General features: G+C 39.5%; 1 protein-coding gene across 5 annotated transcripts in view; it reads right to left on the bottom strand.

Annotated features, from left to right (window-relative positions):
- The window catches only part of MID2 (midline 2), an 83,626-nt gene that overhangs the window by 44,203 nt on the left and 25,207 nt on the right, over window positions 1-14,216 (bottom strand). For all 5 annotated transcript variants that reach the window (XM_036924957.2, XM_036924958.2, XM_036924956.2 and 2 more), the window contains one exon: window positions 12,944-13,039. In XM_036924957.2, coding sequence (XP_036780852.2) covers window positions 12,944-13,039 — 96 coding nt within the window. The remainder of the gene's footprint in view (window positions 1-12,943; window positions 13,040-14,216) is intronic.

Here is a 14,216-nt window from a genome sequence, read left to right as displayed (position 1 = left end):
AATTTTAGAATAATTCCATCACCCCCAAAAGATCCCTATTTGCCTCAGTTACTTCTATCTCCATCCTAAATCCCGCTCCTGAAATTTAGACCCATTTATCTAACTGCTTACTAGATGTTTTTATTTGCATAACCATAGGCACCACAAAGTCAGTGCTCCAAAAACTGAATTCACCTCTTTCCCACACCCTTTTCCATTAAATCTGACTCTTCTCTAATGTTCCCTAAATGAATGAATGGTACCACTGGCCCCTCAGAAATCCTGGGCATCATTCTTAACTTTTCTTTCTCATCCCCCACATCCAATTAATCATCAAATCCCATATATTTTACCTCCTAAATATAATTCAAACCTACCTTTTTCTATCTTTATTATTACTTCACCAGTTCTATCCATTAGAATCTCTTCCTTAAATTAATCCATCTATCCACCCATCAAACAAATATGCATTGAGTGCCTGCTATGTACCAGGCAAAGTGCTACAACAGTCACTTAACTGATTCCTCTGTCTCTGGTCTTGTTTCTTCCTGATGTGTTCTTAATCCAGCATCCACACAGCATAATCTCTTTAAAAACACAGTACTCCCGTACTTAAAATGGCTTCATACTAACTGTAAATCGGCTTCCCTCTGACCTTGGAATAGATTCCAAACTTCTTAACATGGCTGTCCTTTGTAATCAGGTCCCTTCTTGCCTCTCTAAGTCTCATGTTTCATCATGTCCCTTGTATAAATCATTTAGTTATCTGAGTTTCCTCATCTGAAAAAATGGGAATAATAATAGTGCATATCTCAGAGGCTGTTGAGAGAATTAAATGAGATAATACATGTAAAGCACTTGGCACAATACCTGGCACATATTAAGTGTCAATAAATGTTAGCTATTGATGATTGACATGGGTTCTTAGCCTTCTTTAATCTCCCTCTCCTCTGAATTCCTACAGCACTTGAAGTTGGTATCACATAATTTAGCATTCAATTATTTTATTTTGTATTGTCTACAATTACTTCACACTGTTCTGCTTCCCCAGCTAGACTATAATGTCCTTGAAGACAAGAACAGTGACTTACATGCCTGCTCGAAGCCCCTGTAGCACTTAGCACAATGCTAAGCACACAGTGGAGTTTAAAGTACCTTTTGATAAAAGTTCACAAAGGAAAAAGTGACAGGCTTTGCTGACTCTCTATAAGGGTAGTTATTTTTTTTGAAAGACCATAAATAATAAACACCAAAGCCCTGGGGACATCATTTGCTTTCCCCTCATGGGCTAATTATGTGTTGACGGCTTAGCAGCTGTACAGTGGGTTAGCATTAAGCATGGGGCTTGGCAGTACTCACTGTAGGTAAGTGGTTTTTTTCAGATGGCTTGCTGCCAATATCCTGTTTTTGACAGAAATGGAGTGTGAAAGCATGAAAATGTTTAATTCTACTCCCTGGCATGCAGACAATATGCACTTTGCCTACTCATCTGTGAGATCAGATTTTTTTTACTTCTTAAATATAAATGTTCTTGCTATGCTACCAATAGAATATAAATTCCATTTCATTTGAAAGCCAATGGGATCCTCCTGAAGTGGTTTGGATTTCTTGGCTGATGACTGGGTGGCAATCAGAATCCCAGCATACCCCAGGAGGCTAGAAGACTCAGAGCTCCTCAGATGCTAGAACACTCCACAAATTTGGCAAGAATTTCATTGTGTGTGCAGTATATATAGTAAACTGGCATCCTGTGACTTTTTCCCCTTTCTTTTCACATAATTTCTTGCCATCTACCATTGCAATCCTTTCCTGCCTAGTCCTCTTTAATCCTTCTCATGTCCTGTGCTTGCCCCTCCACATGAAATGTTTCTAAGAAGGCATCTCTGTGCACTCATAGGCCTGCCGTTCTGTGCTAAAATGCAATTACCCAGCTATAGATTGGGAATGGAGGAGCTAAAGGGGAACTGTATGGTTCTATAGACTCCCAATGGTACAATACAATCTTCTAGCTGAAGTTGATTGGTTTAGAAATTATTCCAAAGCCAATGATTGTCTTGTGCCTCTGATGTTACTAAGAGGAAGATGGACCAAGTGTGGGATATGAAGAAGAGAGGGAGAACCAGCTTTGAATGCAAGAGATGATGTTTCCAATCAGGAAACTGAAGGTAACCTCCTCCAGTTGTGTCCCAGTTTCTTCCCCTATATACAGAAAATACCAAGGGTTTAAAAAGAACCCTCTGAGGGAAAAAACCCAGAGGTCAAAGCAGTCCTCACGACCTATTTTCAACACTAAATTTCTCACTGGTTATGTATTCTTCTTTTCACATATATCCTTTTTTACAACACCCCCACCACACACACACACACACACACACACAAGATGAATACCCAGGCAGCCATCTATGAAACAGCAGATACATAGCATGTGCAAGGGCTTTGACATGCATGCTCTATAGAAAGCTTATCACCACAAAGAAAGGCTTGCCCAAAAACCGCCCTAGATACACACTGTGCCATTCCCACATGGATACACATTTCACATAACACACCAAGACTGGTTATTCAGACAGACATCGGTCCTTAACCAGACCCCAGGCTCAGTAATCAGCAACTTGCAAAACACTGCACAGAGAGCCAATGACTGACAAATCCTGGGAGCTTCGCCTTTCACTCTTCATACAGTATAGTGGTTGAGAGCATGGACTCTAAAGTCTTAACTGGATGCAAACCCTCAGTGTGCCACTTACTCCCTGTGTGACTGTACAAATTAGTTTCCTGCTCTGTGCCTCAGTTTCACCATCTATAAAATAATAATACTAGTACTTGCCTTGTAAGGTTATTGTGAGGACTAAATTAGCTAATGCACATAAAGTTCTTAGGAGTAATAAGAGTTCCTAAAACTGCCTGAGATAGGGTAAACTTGGATTCAAGGTATAATTTGGATGAGAGGAGAGAGTGGGAATGGGCTGAGGTGTGGAATTCTCTTTCTGTTCTGAGGTAGTAAATAGCTGATTGTCTGGTTATACATGCACATCCCAATAATTCTACCAAAGGATATGGGTCTACCACTTAAAAGTAACGATGTATCCACTCTTTTTCTGAGAAAATCTTTATATATTTACAGTCATTGTGATGCTTATGTATAGTCTGTTTAAATGTGATAACATTAAGTATACTTTTGAGAGTAAATCTTTACTGCTGAACTCTTTTGAACTGTTAAGAGAACCTTGTGTTGCATTGAGATTACTTTTATCTTGTAAGATGGTCATGCACATCCCTAGAAAGAGGACCCAGCAAGGCAGTCTCAAGAAGGACATGCAGATCCCACAGTAAACTCTGGAGGTCAGTAACAATACCTGGAGCTGCCCACTTTATTGTTACCCCTCACTTGAGTTTGACAGCACAAAAATAATCCGAGCAAGTAAGCACCTTAAGAGTGGGCACTACTGCTTCCTTTTGCTAACTTTAGCAGTAGACCTCCCTCTGCTCCCTACCCTACAAAGGGCTATTAGGACAAAGAGCTGCTCCTGGCTATCAAAGATAGGTACGTAAGAGGCTTACCATGGAGTCTGGAATGCCATGCCCTCAAACAGAACATCCATTCTTCTAGAGCTGTTTAATGAAAGGAGAAAAACAGTGGGCATCCTAAGCTGTGTCCTTTCTACTTGAACACAAATGAATCAGTGGCAAGTAAACAAAGAACATCTCCAGTAGGCTGCATAGTTCAGTGGAAAGAATATGGACTTTTGGAGTTGGAGGGATGCTGGACTGAAACCTATTGTACTCTATGTGCATTCTTCAGTAAGTCATCCAATTTCTCTCTCTCCAACTCCTCATTTGTAAAATGGGACTATCACTAAGGGTATCAAGGGTTGTCATAACACTAATTGAAATTAGAAACAAAAATGCATCTAGTATCACATCATGCCCAGTCATGATTCAAATATGATTCTCTCCCATTCCCAATCCCTGCTTTCCATCACACAGCTGGACTCATCTAGGCAGGCAGAGAGAAAGGGCATTTCAATGGCTGGGCACATCTGTTAGAGTGCTGGTGGTTGTTTTAGTTTTAGGGCTTTGTCATTTCATTTTGTTTGTTTGGTTTGGTTGGGTCAATGGCAAGAGAGATTGGAAGTAGGGGTGGAATTAGAACAGAGCAGGCTTGATAGGGCTTTAGCTTAAATTATTAGAATTCCACCAACTTGCCAAGAGCATGTTGGAGATATGGAACCTGGACAAATAGTGCAAATAGTGGAGGAAGAAGAATGGTCCAAAATTAGGAAAGTGTTTTGGTAATTTAGTGAGTAGCCTGGAATTCAAACACTGGGAAACAGGAAGTGGAGGAGGATGGCAGCATATGGGAAATGGGGCTATAACATGAGCTTCATTGTAGCAAAGACAGTGCAAAAACAAAACAAGAGAGTGTGCCAATATGAACTGTTTTGACTATGAAAACAGGACCACACTGGAAAGCTCACATGCCATACAGATGTGTGAGACGAGGGGAAGGGAAAACAATATTAATCCTAACTGATTTTATCCTTATAACCCTGTCATGTGTTCATACCCTCCAAATGTTTCAAATGCAACATTTAAAGTCCTCAAAAATTTTATTTCACTGGAATATATTGAGAACTGTCACAACGCATTTTTGAAAAAGAACTGAACACATTAGGTGTCTGAAAAATTATAAAGCATTTCTTTTCTAGTATAAAAGTAGGCTACTCCCGCACTTCAGATTACACAGTTGATTCAGGTTTTTCATCTATATTAAATGTCATCTGCCATAGGCTTAGTAGAATTGAATGTAATACTCTGAATTAGTCATTTCAGTGGTATAAATGAACAGACTGGCTAGGCACCATGCACTTATTTTCCGTTGTTTGTGAAAACCATTTTTTCCACCTATGTTCCACATTGGTTTCATAATAGCTATTTCATTCTCATGAGGTCCTGGTAGCCAAACTTCTCCCCAGGAGCTATTGTCTGCTCCTCTTTCTCTTCCATCTCTCACAAAATACAGAACGTTTTGGCTAAAAAACGTTAAAAAATCCCAAAGAACTCTCTCTTTTTAGAACCACTAGAGATAAAAGCATGTGTTCCTCCCCAAAACTTTTCTTTTGTCTTTGCTTAGAGGCAGTGATGAAGAGGAATTAGGGCAGGATAATAGGCAAGTTTACTTAAGTATCAACTTAAAGAATCTCTTCAATATTCTTGCAGAAGGGCAGTGAACTTTCCCCACTAAATAAAATTTACTTAATGTGGTACCTGAAAACCAGCAGCTTATTGAGGATAAAAACCCTTTTTAGTGCACCGCTTTTGCAGAGTACCACTTATTAAATAGGTCATATGGCTCAGGTTCCCAACATTTTTAGTGCTGCAATTTTATTACCACTATCCCTTCCCAAAGAAGTTCTAGTTCATGAATGTTACATTTGAAAGTGAATGTGAGCTTTTGGGAGTGATGGTCCTCTGCACCCTCAGAAATAATGATAAATATCTCTAGAAATCCTGAAGTCATGGATAGAAATCTCTGGCAGAAGTGTGGTGCCCAGAAATACTAGTACTACTACTACTAACTGCTTCTACTATTACTCCTACTCGTGGTTTTATCACTACTACTACTACTACCACCATTTATTGAGCCTCAACTATCTTCCAGACACTTTACATATATACTACCTTTCCCTTCAAGGTTTGATTAGTCTGTTTACAGATGATGAAATTGATGTTCACAGAAGTTGTGTCCAAGGTTACAACAGCTAGCATGACTCCTGTCTGTCCAATTCCAAAATTACCATAGCATGCTGAGCCCTAGAACCTACATACAATTATGAAGAAGAGAGAGATGTAGAAATTGAGGCTTTGGAGATGGGCAAGAGGACCCTGGAAGACATGTCAGGAAGAGAAATGAAGCACCTGTAGTCAAAGTCTGAATGGATCTAGTGACTCCTATTGTAGCTACCCAGTAACAGAATAAACAACTAGAGGATTGTGTTTTGGTCTGATTGTTCTGCATTACAAAAGGATAATAAGTACTACTCTATTTCTCTCTTCATCTTTACAAACCTCTCACAATCTGCATTTCCTTACAACTTACTTTCTCCCTGACCTCTTTGAATCTATCTCTCATCCTAACTTTCCCACTGAAGTTTCTATCTCAAAGGTCACTAATGATATCTTCCTGTATGGTGTCACTGCTCCAATGGACTCTGTCAAACCTTTCACATCTTGAAGGCCTCTCTTCCTTTGCAATTTTGATCCCCCGTTTTGTTGGTTTTCTTCTTTCTTCTCCTTCTGCTTCTCTTTTACTCTTCTCCAGAATTCCCATCCCTACATCATATCCCTTTACTCACTACAAGTCATCCTTCGTGATGGGTCCTGAACCATGGGTGATGAACAAGGGCATCCAAGTAGCATGTACTCTGGCCTTGCAAAAGTAAGTGTAATGGGGTGGTTATGGGCCCAGGCTCTGGAGCAAAATTGCTTGGATTCAAATTCCCATTCTGTCATCTACAAGCAGCATGACTTTAGCAAATCACCCCAATCTGTGTCAGTGTTTTTATCTATAAAGCAGGAATAATAATAGGATTTACCCCATAGAGTTGTGAGGATTAAATGGAGTTAACACACATAATGTTCTTACCTGAAACACAGGAAATCTTTATTACCTGTTACTTACTGTTATAGTCTGTATGAAGGTCATGTCTGAAATGCTGATTATTTCCACAAATCAATAATTTATTTCTCATATTTAATGTTTTAAATGCACACTATCCTTCAGCAATCTCATAAAAAGCTCCACACTCTTTCCATGTACTTTGGGAAGGTTGGGTGGTTGTTGCATTTCAAGTGACAACTGGATGCATCCATCCTAGGCCTTCTTCCCATTCTCCATTCTCCATGGCTTTAGTACCCCTTAGATGCTGATGACTCCCAAGGCTTATTCCTTTCCCAGACCCCTCTCCTGACCTCCAGATCCAGCCAGCCACCTGCCTACTAAGGCATTTCCTACCTGAAACCCTGACCAACAGCTCAACACGCCTCATGTGTCTAAAAAGAACTCCATCTGTACATCCTAATCTAGTTAAAAGTGACACATCCATTCAGTCACTCACACCAGTAACCTGTGGATTGTCCTACTATTCTCTTACCCCTCCACCTATTGCATCTAACTGATCACCAGGTAAAACTGATTCCAACTCCTAGAAGAATTTTCAATTTATCCCTTCCTCCCAAAGCCTACCACCACTGCCTTACATAGGGACTTTGTCTCTCCTTAGATCAGTAAAAGCCACCTGACTGGTGTCTTTGCCTTCACTTTTGACCATTGACTCTTGCTCCAGCCTGTATACTATAGCCAGAGCTATCCTGAAATGCAGATCTTATCCAGTTATTCACCTGCCTTAAATCCTTCCATGGCTCCCTGGAGTCTTCAGGATCAAGTCCAAACACAAGGCATGGCATACAGGGCCCTCCATTATTTAGGCGCTACCTACTACTCTACACTCACCTCTTGCAATGATCTTCACATGTCACATTCTGCCTGAACCAAACTTCTAGTGGTTCCCTGAACATGTCTATGCTATTTATCCTCCTGTGTTCTTCCACGTGGTCCCCTCACTCCCTTATCTCATTTTTGTTAGCAAAAGTCTACTCTTATTTCAAGATAACTCCATTTTTAATTATATTCTGCAGTCTTTCCTAAGTCTCTCAAGTAGATAGCTATTTCTGTCTCTTGCTAGCCTGTCATCATGCACTTAACCTTCATTACAATTATCACTTGACATTAGATTTGACATTTTACCTGTCAGATAAGCTCCTTGAGGGCAGGGACCATTTCCCATTTATCTCTATACACCCACTGTACACCCAGTACATAGTATACCCTTTTGCCCACACATTTTGCTCATTTCCACCTCCACGAAAACCTCTGTCCTCTGTCTCAACTGTCAGAGTAATTTACTTTTCCTCCTCCAACATCTGGCTACATTACATTTTCTCTATTAAATTTTCACTGATTACACTTACTTTAGTCACTATTTCATTTTATCATGTACTTATTGCTTGTAGAAGACTCCTCCAATGAACACATTTGTGCTTTAATGATTTAGATTCTATTCCTTCTAGCTCAACCACTCTAAAACACTGAAGGATGAGCTGCTAAAATCTTCCATGGCAGTGCTTTTTAAAATTAAATTCTGTTAAAATACCTATTTTTATGGTTGGAGAAGCAGTCAGACATTGACTCTTGCCCTTCCCAAACCACTCTTTCACAGGAGCAGAAGGGGAGAACACCAAGCCACCTACAGTTTGAACTGCCTAGAGGAAAACTCCAGAAAGCTATTGAAGACCTGGTGGCAAGACAGAAAGCTCAAATTCCCCAAACTGCGGGAAGCCTCTCCCTCTCTTCCAACTTATCTCCTTTCTTTCTTGTTTCTCTGATGCTAAAGAACAGGGCCACCCAGCTCCTTACAAGGCTTGAGAGATGACCAGAAAGAAATGAGTCTGCCCACAGAGCCTCTGGGATGCACGAACCCACTGTGCTGCAGCAGTTCTGGCAGGGCGGAGAACAGGTGGCACACACAATATCCAGGGAAGTGCTTTCACTACCCTAAAAGCTAACAAGATTAAATAGTAAGAATGGAAGAAAAGCTATCCTGCCTTCATTGGTACTCTGGACTGCATGCTGCTGTATAAGAATACCCCAGTTTCTCACTAGATACCGTTTTTTCACTAGCTAGACTAAAAGTTCCCGGACGCCACCAACAACATGTTTCTTTTGTTGCCCCCAAATGGTGCACCACACTGAGTACATAGTGTTTGCTCAAGAAATGTTGTTCACTCACTGATTACTATTTTTCTTCCCCTCAGTATTTTCAGGAATGCTTGTATTCACAAAACCATGCAGTCTTGGAAGCCAAGAGGAAATATTCATCTATTGGTATACATTTTCTCTTGGCTATGCATTAAACAGAGATTTCCTTTGGAAATGTAAACAAAGGATGCCTGATGAGACAGGACAAAGAACTATATATAGAGATCAAGTGGCCAGAGCAGCAAGGTCAAAGCATGCCCTTCCTGAACCAGATTAAAGGAGTCTTCGGTCTGCCTCCACCTCCTTCCCAGGCTCTCCAGCCCAGACCGAAAATGTTTTCCAACTGACTATCCAGTGAATTCGGAAAGCTGGGCAGCAACTGTAATAGGCTGCATTACCAAAGAATTCAGCTAACAAATCTGTGGTGATCCTAATCTCTGTTTCTGCAATAATAGGAAGACTGCAGCTTTGTTTACTTTCTGAGGAGAATAAAGAACAGGGAGAAAGAACCAGAAGAGGGAGGCAGTATTTATGGCCCATTTATGAAAAGTCAATCTGTGACAAAAACATTGGCAGACAATGAGGAAGGAGAACAGGTTTGGCAGGAAAATAGCTCAGAAGTGCCTCAGCTGGTATCCTCCAGCCCCGCCCAATGCAAAATGCCTGTTTTACACTGGGAATACAGTCATTCCCTACAGACAGATCTGGATTAGATAAAATGAAAAAATTTCAAATCATTCTTCCATGTGTCACTCTCATGATGGACAGTATCCTCCTGTTTATTTCATTTTATAAAGTATTTGTAAGTATTTCTGAAGTCTCAAGTCCCTTCTTTAACTGCCTTTCTAATCCTAGGGCTTGTCCTGAAGCCTTCTGGACCAACAGGCTGTGTGCTGAATGAGTATAATAAGTACCCCGGATTCACCCTATTATTATGGGGAAGTTTAGGGCACATCCCTAACCTTTCACAAAGGATGATGTCATAGTGCACAGCCATGGGCTTCCATAAACCATCCCGTAGGGCCCTTGTCGAAAATAAACTGCTAAGCGGAATAGACTACGGAGTTAACTCCCAAAATATACTCTCACCCTTGACATGTAATGCAGTGGCTAAAATTCTTTCCCAATTCTCAATTAACATTTTTATTCCACTGTCTTTACTTCCTGTACATCTGTATACATATCAGGGTGGATCATATAGTACGTAAGTCCTCCAAAGGTAAATACTGTGACTGTGCTATTTTCTTTGTACATGGTACAAAGCCATCCATACGTAACTCTTAGTAAAAGGTGATCTTTTGTGTGCCAGAGCAGACAGTGGCCTACACATGGATTTAACAAGTATCCCTAAGGGAGCCTTTTAAACACCTCCTTTGCTGGTTTGTCATGGGGCTGCTCTTCCTCCTACTTTGCTGACATTTGATGGCATTAGTGTCACCTCATGAAGGCTCAAACAGGAATATTAACTTCAGAAAGGCACTTTTAAAACGTGGCCTGTTACCTCAAAAGCCATAATGAGTCTTCCTCTATTAACACAATGAGGCATTGTTTTATGAGACTAGCTCCTTGCAGCTCAAAAAGAGTAGGGCCATGAATACAAAGGTTTCATTAGTGCAATGGGCTGTGAAAGGTTGGAACAGGGCTCTGTTTGGGTGAGGCTGGCCAGAGTGATAAACTTCCCAGGGGTGGGATGATAAATTAGAGAGGTCCTAAAGTGAATAAGCAATGAAAATATACTGCTGGTACTACAGCACGGAGAATACAGTTAATGATTCTGTAATATCTTACTACGTTGATAGATAGTGACGGCACTAGAAGGGGTGAGGATTTAATAATATGAGTAACTGTTGAACCACTGTGTTATATATTTGAAACCAGCATAAGATTGTATATCAGTGGTACTTTAATAAAATTAAAAAAAATTTTTAAAGAAAATAAATTGCTTATCTTGCCAATTTGACTACAACTTCCTCTACACTTAATAGCCTTTTTGATGAGAATGAGCAAGATGATAATTTTAATTTCTAACCACATTTATTCACTCTTAGCTGTTACCCCACCCTTAATCATGCAAATTCTAAGCCAAGGGATTCCTTATCTTGTCTCCTGCTTACAATACTTCCTTGTCTTCTCACCAGTGTGGATTTTTTATACTGTAATCTAACAGCATAATCAGAAGCTTTGATAGAATGGAACATAGAGGGATTCTGATTAGCTGAAAACCACACTCTAAAATGCCTTTTGTTTTGTTTCCCCCTCTTGGAAAGGACAAGACCAAAAAGAGAGAATAAAGAATGTAACCATTCACAGATTGTGACCTATGAAATCTGGAAGTCACATTAAAGGTCATATAAGTCAGGTCAACTCCTTATTTTATAGGTAAGGATGCTGAAGCTGAGAAGCTAAATAACTTAGACTCAAGTTCATACTACTAGTTAATGGCAGGGTCAACTCTAGAACCAATTTTTCAACTTACGTTCCAGTATTCTTTCTTTCCATTCCTTATGCTTCTGCCTAAATTCCCCACCCCATTCCATAATCTCTCAGATGAGATGAACTGGTATCCTATGTGCTCACCATATAGCACCATTCTCCACAAAATGGAGTGCCCAGCCAGGATTAAATTGCTATGGTGTACTCATCATGCAAGTATACTACTTTGCAAAATGCAATATTTTAAGAAATCCAAACAATCAGGAGTGTTATTCATATAAGAAGATTCTTTGCCTAACAAGAAGATTTTCCACACTCTTAAATAGGAATCCCCAAGTGGGATAAAGAGATGAGATCTTAATAAAATTATTTTACTGCTTAAAATAAAATAAACTTGAATCATTACATTTATCCTTTATCTACCGTACAAGTTAGATGACAACTAGACAATCAGGTTATAAATAGATTAGAAACATTTTTGCCCAACCACTGCCCATGAGGAGTCCTATAATACTTTACCCTACCTTGTTCACTCTTTAAGCCCTACCATCGCCTCTTCAACAAAATCGACATAAAATCAAACACTGCATGTAAGAATTTGTTCTACATGTAAAAACTTGTTTGTTATGCCTCAGAAGATTGGAGACTGACAAAAATTAGGCTTGGGGTGGAATAATGATTGTGCATTGAGCATTGACTCCCCTATACAGAATTTTATTGTCGTTAACAACCATTTGATCAATAAATATGAGAGATGCCCTCACAAAAAAAAAAAAAGGACAGACTTCCAATGGTAAAATAAATTAGTAACCGGGATGTAATGTATAGCATAAGGAATATAGTCAAGATATTGTAACAGCCTGGTAGGGTGATAGCTGGAACCTAGAATTATGTATATAAATGTTCTACCACTGTGTTGTACACTTGAAACTCATGTAATATAATACTGTGTGTCAACTACCCTTCAATAAAAAATAATTATTAAAAAAAAAAAAAAAAAATCAAACACTGCAGCTGAAGTTTCATGCTCTTCAGAAAGAGAAATAACATCTTTCTTTTATCACATCCATTTATATTGAGCTCAACTCCTCTTGTAAGCTCTGCTCTGAGATTCAATATAAGTAACAATTTTTGAAAACCTTACATTTGTATAATACTTTATAATTCACAGACAAGCTTAGCATATGTATCATTTGTTGATGACAAGAAAAAGCAGAAAGTTGAGTGAGGACCAGGTAAAGTGCATGGGGACAAAGGGAGGAGAAGGAGGGAAGAGGAGAAACTATCCTGATAATACTGTTACAGAAACAATATTGCATAGAATGAACCTCATCCTACCCCAAGGACCCAGGATCCTCTACTTCCCTGTGACACCCCAGCAATCTCTTCAAGGCACTATGATGTCTAGTTTGATGAAGGAAGAAACATACTTCATGTCAGATTCTCATACTGCCTGCTGTTTGGAAAGAAGGGATTGTCCCTTGGACTATTGTCTCCCCAACCCATCAAGACTGCCTGTTTTTTTAAAACAATAGCTAACTGCCACTTTTCTTGGAACAAGTATCCTAAAGGAAGGAGACTTCCTAGAAGTATCATTCAACCCATCCCTCCAAATGGCTGAGCTAGACTCTGACAAAAGTCAAAGTTTTGTCCCCTCAAAGAATTACCCAATCCAGGTCCTCTGAAAGAATCACATATGTTTCTGTTACATACCTCAACTTGCTGGCAGATCTGTATTAGTTTGGCCATTTGGTTTTCTAGTTCACTGTTGCGCTTAACCAGGTTGGTGAGGTTCATCTCCAGAGTTTGCTGGCATCGCAGAAAGTATGAAACCAGAGGGAAAAAGGGAAGAGGGGAAAAAAGAAGAAATGTTCAATGAGCTTGAGAAACATTATCATGTGGAGATCAGTCAACAAACAGTTCAAGGATGCATTGAGCACTTGCTTTGGACCACACACTGTTCTAGGTGCTACTTAATAATGTTGTATGTTTGCTCCAGATTGTCATATTGGGAAAAGATGACATTCATGACTTTGTGGATGTAGGAATTCAATGACATTAAAGCAACTTTATGTTTTCTGTAATATTTTACCTTTTTAAAAGTGTGCCATAGTCAGTATCTCATTTTGCCTTTATAGTAATCCTATGACATAGGAAGTACAGGTACTATTGAATGATTACCACTTGCCAGACACTATGTTAGACAATTTCATATATATCATTGAATAATCATAACAATCCATGAAGTAGGAGATGTCAGCATTTTAAAGATGAGAACTGAGCTTCACAGTGGGGGTAAAGTGTTTTGCACAGTCATATATTAGTATGTGGCAAAGCTACGGCTTGGAACCCAAGTCTCTAGCCTTCAGTCACAGCTTTGCCCTAGTTTTCCATGATTTCTTTTATCCTTTTTTGATAACATTTTATATTTATCAGTAGGTTCCTTCAGAAAAAGAAAGATGGCATTTTAAATGTGGGATTTATCAAAATCTAGCATTGTACCTCATAGTTTCCTTCTCTGACACTAAGGAACAGCCCATGGAAATGCCAGACTTCATAACACAAAGCCTGACTACATCAAGATAGAATACCTACTGCTTACCATTCCTTACTGCTACATAGATTCTTTGGGGGTATACATTAGAAGAGCTTTGCAAATTTGTTTAATATAACATGATTACAACACTACTTAGAACTCTTAGCATATTTTCAGTTGAGCAAGCTACTCTCTTCTATTCCTTAAGTGAAAAAAACAGAATGTTATTCACTTTAGATTGATAATGGGCTTTTTTATTCCTCCCCATTTCCAAGTCTTCAGCTCAAATCTATTCCAAATGTAATGCCCCAACTCCCTTCCCTTATTCTGCCAGCATTCCTTTCCTTGGTCATCTTCATTGCTTCATTGCTATCTCTACAGTTCCTGTGATTTGTAGTTGTTCAAAGGTCATTCTTTAAGTTGAGGGTGATGAGAGGGAGAGAGGAGGAG

This window comes from Manis pentadactyla, chromosome X (genome assembly GCF_030020395.1).
Source record: "Manis pentadactyla isolate mManPen7 chromosome X, mManPen7.hap1, whole genome shotgun sequence".
In the NCBI taxonomy this organism is placed as follows: Eukaryota; Metazoa; Chordata; class Mammalia; order Pholidota; family Manidae; genus Manis; species Manis pentadactyla.
Note: the sequence above shows the minus strand (reverse complement) of the source record. Positions and strands in the feature narration are given on the sequence as shown.